Source organism: Apostichopus japonicus, chromosome 19 (genome assembly GCF_037975245.1).
Source record: "Apostichopus japonicus isolate 1M-3 chromosome 19, ASM3797524v1, whole genome shotgun sequence".
NCBI lineage: Eukaryota > Metazoa > Echinodermata > Holothuroidea > Aspidochirotida > Stichopodidae > Apostichopus > Apostichopus japonicus.
In genome coordinates, this window is record NC_092579.1 from 1,646,882 (window position 1) to 1,657,025 (window position 10,144).

A 10,144-nucleotide genomic window follows, 5' to 3' on the forward strand; every position below is an offset into this window, starting at 1 on the left:
TATACATACTTTATTGTCTTCTGCAGGCTAATATATAGCTAATCGAGTGGTATGATTTGGTAAACATTATTGTATCCAACAGAGAAAATACATTGTTGCAGGAAAAAATGTAAGACAATACAAACAATAAGAACAACAAAGCATAAAACTACTAAAACATCTAACAAAAGAAAAGCATGTTCTTCAACATCATTCCTTTAGCCGAACAATCAAATCAGTTGGCGAAAGCATTTAAACTCTATATATGCGTGTCGCACTTACACATTACTGAAGCGAAAAAATAAAAATCGGTGATGGTGGCGTACGAAATACTAATGATGCATTTCATTGAGTTATTGATCACCAATTCACAAAATAATTTGCAATCACACAATTGTCTAATGTCAAAATGTCGGTCAGGGTTCTACGGTTGCGTACGTACCCATTGTTATATACTTTACAAACGTTTATGTCACTGCGCAGCCCTGCATATAGGCCCTACGGTTTACTAACGAAATTCACACGAAGCCTACTGTAACTTTTGTATGTAGAATGTAGTAATTTTCCACATCACTTAATTCAAATGCAATTGGAACAACGTTAGATCCAACTCCAGATAGTACGTGCTCGAGTTAAAGATCGCTTTGGTCTCAATACCACAACCCTGGAAGCTCCAACAGACTGTTTCATAATATCATTTTCGTTTACAGTGGTTGCCATGATGCGTGTGTTTACTCTACCGAGGTTGTTTTCGTTAAATGACAATTCCCCTAAACCTGTAACGGATGGTTGTGATTCGTGAGCATCCTGGAACCTTTGCATTGCGATTAATTCAGGACTGGTCCTTGGACATCTATGACTCATAGCAGGAAGTCCATACACTTCGTCTTGGCGAGAGTAACGAAGAAATTCTTTCTTCGTTAAATACCACTTATATAAAGTTAGAAAAAGTAATATGAAAGTAGCTCCAGAAACAGCGACAACACACCAAAATGATTTGGATGTACCTAGAAATGTGTTTTCTCCTTTACTACTTTGGCTAGTATTGTTACCACCAATTTCGAAGCTTTGTGAAGTAGCTGTTGTTGTTGTGGCATCTAATACAAGAGTACTCATCCAACTATCATTAATGTGAGTACTATAAGCTTGGTCGTTTGGTGAATTCTCTGAGCTCGTTGTCTTCCCCTTACCACTACTGATTATGATTTTGTTTTCATTGCAGCTGTTCTTACACTGAACTTCAGGAATACAGATATAATTGCATGTTGTCGAATTCTGGTGCCGGATGGGGAATTCATCGCTGCAATCAAATTGGTTACCTCCAATATATACATTCGACTTATGGGTGCAGTTCAGAATAGGAACGCTGGTAAACAGATTGCAAGAGAGATAAATAAATTTAAGGAAGTTAGTCTCAATTGTTATAGTGTTCAGACAGTTTGCGTTTAGATTGATCTCCTTTAACAGCTGGGGTGCTTGCAGGCTTAATCTTGAAATAATGTTAAAACTCAAGTTTAAGTACTCCAATTTAAAAAGACTAGAAAATGGCTCAGAGGATAAAACAGAAATGTAATTATTACTCAGATCCAGGGTTGCAAGTTTCACCATTCCTCGCAATGATTCCTCCGTTATAGACGTTATTTGGTTGAAACTGAAATTAAGGGATTCCAGTCCTCCGCAGAGTTCCTTTGAAGGATGCGGCAATGCAAGATTGATAATCTTATTAAAACTAATATCAACAGTGGTTACGGTCGTAGCCAGATTAAGATCCAGAAAGGAAGAAAACTCATTATGACTTAGATTTAGCGTGAGGATAGATTTTCCAGTAATAATATCCCGGCAATTCTCGTCTAATGAATTATTTGAGATATTGTTCAAGTGTAAGTTATTACATGCAATGGAAGTCCCGTTACATTTACAGTAGGTTATTAGAACTCCTGAACAGAAAATTGTTAAGCAACTTAACAAAAAACAAGGAAGCAATAGGAAGATAAGCGAAATATCCGAGATACTTCCATCTTCATCGCTGTTTGTGAATATGTCAACATTGATGTGGGATTTGTCAAAAGAGTTAGACTCGCCTGAATAATGCTTCAGTCATGCCAACTAATTTTTGGCAATCACATAACGCAGTTATTTAATTGACTATGAACTGGATTATTCTATTTCATTATCACTTTCGACAGTATTATTGATGAGAGGCGATTTGCTTAACACTGCCTGAGAAATTAGAGTGCGATACCTTTGTTGTTATTCTATATAAAGATAAACTTATTTATAACTGCAATTTTCTATCTTACTATTCATGAGAGATTGTTGATCTCAATTGTACTCTATGTACTTCAGTAGACTTTCAAAAGTTGTGATCGTCATAAATCATAGTCGACGTTGTTAGTCGATCACGCATTGCCTTTGAGAATCACTGTAGAAACAGAAAACAATATATGATGAAACAATGAGCAATATCTAAATACAATTGTAGTCAAATAAAAAAATCATAAAAAAAAGTAACTCGGTAATATTGTTTTCAATAAAACCTTTTCAAATGCATTACATAGTTGATTGCAACATGAAGTAGACGAATGATGACACATAAAACCCTATTGTGACACATTCATGATTTTGTTCTAAACTTGCTGACATGCTGAAGAAATCACCTCAACGTTAACGTTAAGGATTTGGCAACTTGCCATGGAATTTAAATTAAAACGAGAGAGAGAGAGCGAGGGAGCTTGGACCCTGGCAATATTTATTTATTTATATTCAATATTTATCACTCTCAGTATCATCAGACTGAGTGAATATCTCCGTTAAATCGATTTGATCATGATTTTCACGATGTAAGCAGCTTAGATCACTGGTGGTCGCATATACTTCTAGTCACCGCAAGTTGGTTTTTAAAGCCAACAACGCGGCTCGTGGAACCATTTCGCAAAGAAAAACATGCAATATGCATATTCCGGGGATATTTTATTGATATGGCCGACATGTGATGTGATATTGTAAACATAACAGATGGACTATGGTGTGATCGTGATAAGTGTCATGATTAGAAGGCGTGTGTCTAGAGATGTGATTCTACAACGCTATATTTGCCTGACAAGTACTCTAAACTATAACAATTATTTCGTGGAGTGACAGTGACAGCCACAGTGGCATATCGTATCTGTCATCTTTTTTAGCGCAAGTTATCTCAAAATATTAAGATGCATTTGACCAGCATCATATTCATCCTTTTTTCTCTGACAGACAAATTACATCAAAATCCTTACCAAAAAGTTTATCCTAAATAAGATTTCATTATTTATCGTCCCTGGGTTATATACCAGGGCTGTGGTGGATAACCCCTCTGTAATACCTCCGTGCTTATACAACCCACGTTGAGGATACATATACTGACTATAGCTAACGCTTCAGCTTCCCCTGTGAGAATATCCCATAGAGGGCTCAAACTAACCGACGACACCGGCTGCAAAATGCTATCTGCGCATACCCCCCTCCCCGCACCACACACCCAACGCCTTACCAGTGGCGGTTCTGCTATGAAAAACACCGGCCATTGACGACAATGGGTGTCATACCTTTGTGATATTTAGAATTGCCGATCGTGCTTTAGATGGTGATGATCTCCACCAATAAACTTCTAGTTCTTAATCGGGCGTCTAAAATATGCTAACTCAAAAGTGCCTAAAGGAGGCATAATGTGTTTTTGTTTTCTTTAATTTCTGTCAAAAAAAAATGTTTTGGTGACTTTTCAATATTGAAAATAGCTGCTATCGTACCTTTTCAACGCTGAAAATTATCATGGCGGCCTGCCGTTTTTATGAAAACCAATGCAATTTCTAACTTTTCCTGATCCAAATTGCCTGGGATCTATCGGTCACTGAATTCGAGCACTGTTTTGCATCCAGATTGAAAGAAGTGGTAATTTGCCGGACATTTATAGACAAATTTGGACAGAAGTTATAACAAAGTCGTTTGCTGAACAACAGAAAACGATATTGGAAAGCCATCTTTTTGTCAGTATTTTCCGCCAATGCATTGGTTCTTTAACACACCTTTTGCTCGTATAAATATACGGTAAAATGCTTGGGAAGAGTCAATCAAGGATGTTAGCCGTCAACGTGATTGGTTATTTAAATACTTAATCACAGGCGGGAAAAGTTGGGCGAGATGGAGGGGCGGGGGGGGGGGGGGGTTGGGGGCGGGGGGAGATGGAAATGATACGGGAAAAACGTTTTCTTCTTCTATTACTCGCCATATCAACTAAATGCATTCATCATTTCTTGTGACAAGAATATTTCATACATCGATTCGTACTTTGAACGTTACACTCATTATAACTGACTTAATTTGGTTGAAAGAAAAACACGTTAATTTTTTAATTTTAATAATGAAACTTAAATGGATATACTTTAACAATGCTTTGTATGTATCATATGTCTTTGTTCATTTAACATTGATCAATAGCAATTTAGTGAAGAATGAGTGAATAATAGGCAAACCAAAAGTAAAATCAGTAATGAAACAGCAAGGTAAACCTTGCTAGATTACCATATTTTATATGTAACATTATCAACTACTTCACTGAATTTAGTAGAAGTGCAATGTTTCACACGAACGGATAGAGTTGAATCACCCTCATCCCCCCACCACCACCACCATTTCTCCTCAGCTGCAATGTATACTTTAAGGTTATTCTACTCATTTTGCTTTTTATAAACTAAGTGTCTGCCACATTTGTGAAAAATCCAACCAGAATAATTGCCTATTGTCTTTAGTGAAAACTACCCGTCATTGAAAAGTAGACTATTTTTGGTGTGAACCTTCAATCGTTCAAGCGATGAAGAGAGGCAAGACGAAGGATACCGGGGGAATCAATGGCACATGTTCCCCAATTCAAAGTGATGAACCATGGACATTTACCCATTTTTTATAGACTGAAATGTCCTAATGTTCATACGTGCGACTCGCCCTCCCCATCCCCAAGCTCAGTCAAGAATCCAGTTACGTCTGTCGTGCCTGCTAAAATGCAAGGAAGACAACACCCGATATATCAAGCAGTTGTTGCAGACCAAACCTTCCTAAGACTGTTCTTTAGGGTAATCGCTACTCCATCTGTAAATACAATCGCACAGAATGGGAAGGATCAACACCTTAGGAGGACATCATACCCACGATAGGGTACAACTGTAAGTTTGAGACAGGACTACAGAAGGATTAAAGACAACTTGCCTAAGAAGATTTTGCAATTGCAGAGACAAAGCTCACCTTGTAAAGCTACTGATATTCGTTTTGGAACTAAGGAAACATTTCACGGAATAACAATCAGTACTACATCGTGATTTTTTTATTTCTTTAATCATGTACATTTCTCATCGCCTTTAAATAAAATTTTAAAAACACCCTTGCAATCTAATATATCTCATCTGAATTTATTAAAGTTAAATCAACAACAGAAATCTGATTGGAATAACCAATATATTTTGAAAACAGCAGGGAAATTATAAGTTAGAAAGTGATACAAAATTAATAATAACACACAATTAAGTGTGTAACGTACGGGGTCTTAACTTCAGGCTGACTCAAATTTTACGCTTCTTGTGAAATACAAGATATATATTTGCTCTGAAGCCTAATACAACAACAGGGATAAATCAATGTTTATTATTTTCAACTTGATATTGTCATTCTGGGATTTATCTCTAGAATTTGTCAATACCCCCGTCAATACGCCCCCGCGTGTAACCCCATTCTACACATCTCAGCATAGTTGGCTACAGCTGAACAGAAATGTATATACTTCATAATATATATATCGATTTACGACGCAACCTTAATTGTTAGTGAGCCACAGGAGACAATATATAATACCCTATTTGTGCCTTTTAAATAATATGTTTTATAAAATAATGTTTTATTTTAAATTACTAGTAAAAATTATAGCTTTCAGATTGACTATATAGATATTTTACAAATTAAAAAAAAAGTGCGTCTAATTCAGTTGATTACCATTTAGCTTAATTACATGGACAACTATGACGGAAAACTCTGCCCCTTATTTTACATAACTAAGAAGGGACTGACTGTCCTGACATGATTCTTTAGTTCATTTATCTGAACATAATTTAATCTATAACAAATCATACAAGTGAACACAAAATAAATAGAACTGAACATACCCGCTGACATTTGTTTTGCTCTTTCAAATATTCTGGGCTAGTATCTAAGAAACTATTTGCACTATCAAACTTATAAACATGGCATATTCAGAACTACTAACAATGCACCGCGGTCAAAGACAAAGTAAGAAGTAACTTATGTGACGTTGATAAATGTTTGATAAAACTATGTATATAAATACAGTAGTAGCCTATCACACTAACTTAAACATTACTTCTAGGGCACCGTTGAGAATTAAAGTTATAGCACGTGGCAACCTCCTACTAAATCAATCAACAAATTGTATTTCTTTTAAAAAGCTGCATGATATGCTGAGAATAACATTGAATCTTTAACTACTTACAATTGTTCTTTATTTTTGTTAAGCAATGAAGAAATTTGATCAATTTACCAGTCATAATTTCAGAAATGCCTCGGTAGGTTTTGAAAAATAGAGGATTCAACAATGATTTATTGCAGTTTTGAAGCCAAATAATGTTGTCCCTTTTAAATATGCATCCTGTGTAAATATATATATATATATATATATATATATAAATATATATATATATATATATATAATATATATAACGAAAATCCACGTTCACTCCAAAAGAAAATATCATTAGAGAAAACCGGAGAAATCAGATATGACTCATATTTGACAAATAAGGAGTAAATGTTTAGAAAATAAACCTGGAATTTTCGGTCCCCGTGGAACCTTCGTAAGAAATACTCCGCAGTCGAATGAAAAGAACAAAATGTAAAATAATGAGAGTATGACGCTAGATACTGTATTCCAAGATGCTGTATTCCAAGAAGATCGGTCTGTAGGAGAATCGTTTATGGTACACCCGTGCTAGCATTTCGTCAACCCCCCAACCTTAGATTCCAACTCATTTCCTCCAGACTTCCTTACTCTGTGTCTACCTCCGCAGGCAATTTCCTTTGCATTAAACCTCGATGCCAAATATGCCCCCATATTACCCCAGGCACCGAGGTAGAAATTCCCAATGTTGACTATAGTCTAACACCCCTTCCCTCTCTTATGATTCTATTATTGTTATTCACATTTTCTACTGTGTACTTTGCAAAGAGGGCAATTATGTAGGTGAAACAGGATCCCGGTTCCGCTTACGTTTTAATAATCACAAAAAAACTATTTGTGATAATTTTGCAGGGTTCTCCTTTTCCGAACATTTCAATCTTCATAGTCATAAAACCTAAAATGCATTTTAATCGCCTCGAACAACAAATCCACCACTGAACGTAAACGTAAAGACATCGATTGGATCTTTCGTATTTAGTCTCACATCACCGGCCTCAATAAAGACTTGGGACCCCTTAACAGCTATCAGTTCTACAAACATGTGTAATCCGTTCTTTGCTCCTTAATCCGCTTCCTGTAAAGTCATGGTTTATTTGGTTCTAATTCCATCTTTGCAACTTACATTTATCTAGCGTCATACTTTCATTGTGTTATATTTTTGGATTTTTCATTCGACTACCAAGTATTGCTGACGAAGGTCCCAGGGGGACCGAAAATTCCAATATATTTTCTAAAACTTTACTCCTTATTTGTCAATTATGATTCATATCTTAATTCTCTGGTTTTCCCTAAATTTTATTTTTCTATATATATATATATATATATATAATTATATATATATAATTATATATATATGTGTGTGTATGTTTATATATATCTATATATATAATATTGATTTGTTGAGTACCACTGATATACTGTAGCAAAGTGGGTGGCTACGAGGATTGCCATAATTATCCCCGAAATACCCAAGATATACCACACCAACGAATCGTCGTGAACTGGCATCTGATCTGTTGGTATGGTGGAAACATCTCTTGTCATGTATGTGATGGTCACAGAGTCTAGGAAATACGTTGTCTGAACTGTACTAGTGCAAATCGGTTCTGATGTACCTTCTTTTACACATTCAATATCAGGATCACATGTATAGTCGCATTGAGTTTGCTTCGGATTGGGGCCATGATATTCGTTGCTACAATCAAACGGATTACCTCCTACGTAAACTTTTGTTTTCTTAATGCAGTTTAAGAAAGAAATATTTTTCAATTTGTGACAGGTAAGATCCAAAGCTTGTAAGCTGATATTGTCATTTGCTATATCTTGTAGGTTGTTTCTGCTCAGATTTAGAAGTCACAATAAAGTAGGTGTTTTCGCTTTAAATATTGATATATGATTATAACTCAAGTTTAAGGACTCCAACTTAATAAGATTAGAGAAAGCCTCTCTCGATATGTTAGCAATATTGTTATTAGAAAGATCCAGGTCGGTTAGTTCCGTCATTCCAAGAAATGCGCCATCTTGTATTTCAGTAATTTCATTGAAGCTTAAGTTAAGGTATTGTAATTCTCGATTCTCTTCCACTAAATGATTTCTAAGATCTTTAATTTTGTTCAAGCTTAAATCTAAAAACCTTACGGCAATTTGAAGATTCAAATCAGGAAAGGAAGATATTTCATTTTGGCGTAAATAAAGACTCAGAAAATCTCCGCTTTCGATATGTTTCCAACAGTCTTCCTGTAACGATGCGTTCGAAAAGCTGGTCATATTCAGATTACTGCATAGGATAACACTCACATTACACTGACAAGAGATTACAAAATCCATATACGAAAGGTTTAGTGAAACGGCTAATAACATAGAATTAAGGTAGATGAAAGCATTCCGCAATTTTTCCATTTTGAATCCAATATGCCAGATATCCGTATAGTCATTAATGAGCTGATTCGAATAATACTTTCATGATAACATAATGGTTGCCTCTAATGTTATGACCTTTGCACTTCTTCTAGCACTTGTTATTGCAAAGACTGATTGTTATGACGAGGGAAATCTCCGCATTCGATATGTTTCCAACAGTCTTCAATTACCGTTGCATTCAAAAAGTCGGTCATATTCAGATTACTGCGTCAGATAACGATTACATTAAATTGATAAGAGATTAAAGCCACAGATCAAAGATTCAAACAAATGACGAGCTCATTCTGCAATTCCTTCAGCGAGTCGTGTCGTACTTAGGATATAACATACGTTTATTATGTTATGATAACTGGCTATTACGTTGTTCATTGTTCCCTTGGCAAAGCTCGATTATTTGAAAGTATCGTTTAAAGAGCTGCTTTCATATTCGTTTTAATTTTGCAAGTGCTTGTCATAAAGGGTCTCTTGATGAACAATAGACCTATACATACTTTATTGCCTTCTGCAGGCTAATATATAGCTAATCGAGTGGTATGATTTGGTAAACATTATTGTATCCAACAGAGAAAATACATTATTGCAGGAAAAAATGTAAGACAATACAAACAATAAGAACAACAAAGCATAAAACTACTAAAACATCTAACAAAAGAAAAGCATGTTCTTCAACATCATTCCTTTAGCCGAACAATCAAATCAGTTGGCGAAAGCATTTAAACTCTATATATGCGTGTCGCACTTACACATTACTGAAGCGAAAAAATAAAAATCGGTGATGGTGGCGTACGAAATACTAATGATGCATTTCATTGAGTTATTGATCACCAATTCACAAAATAATTTGCAATCACACAATTGTCTAATGTCAAAATGTCGGTCAGGGTTCTACGGTTGCGTACGTACCCATTGTTATATACTTTACAAACGTTTATGTCACTGCGCAGCCCTGCATATAGGCCCTACGGTTTACTAACGAAATTCACACGAAGCCTACTGTAACTTTTGTATGTAGAATGTAGTAATTTTCCACATCACTTAATTCAAATGCAATTGGAACAACGTTAGATCCAACTCCAGATAGTACGTGCTCGAGTTAAAGATCGCTTTGGTCTCAATACCACAACCCTGGAAGCTCCAACAGACTGTTTCATAATATCATTTTCGTTTACAGTGGTTGCCATGATGCGTGTGTTTACTCTACCGAGGTTGTTTTCGTTAAATGACAATTCCCCTAAACCTGTAACGGATGGTTGT

The 10,144-nt window shown here is 35.7% G+C and overlaps 1 protein-coding gene across 1 annotated transcript; it reads right to left on the reverse strand.

Annotated features, from left to right (window-relative positions):
- Nucleotides 1-579: 579 nt before the first annotated feature.
- On the reverse strand, nucleotides 580-9,930 carry LOC139959712 (uncharacterized). The gene is made up of 2 exons (XM_071957527.1): nucleotides 8,328-9,930; nucleotides 580-1,774 (listed from the first exon to the last, which is right to left on the reverse strand). The coding sequence occupies exons 1-2, from the start codon at nucleotides 8,867-8,869 to the stop codon at nucleotides 580-582; spliced, it is 1,737 nt and encodes a 578-aa protein (XP_071813628.1). The 5' UTR covers nucleotides 8,870-9,930.
- Nucleotides 9,931-10,144: the final 214 nt, after the last annotated feature.

Coding starts and splice junctions, on each gene's coding strand:
- LOC139959712 (XM_071957527.1), bottom strand. CDS start 8,869: ATGGAAAAATTGCGGAATGCTTTCATCTACCTTAATTCTATGTTATTA. Junction 1,775..8,327: donor GCGAAAACACCTACTTTATT/GTGACTTCTAAA, acceptor GCTAAATCTAAG/TCATAATGAGTTTTCTTCCT.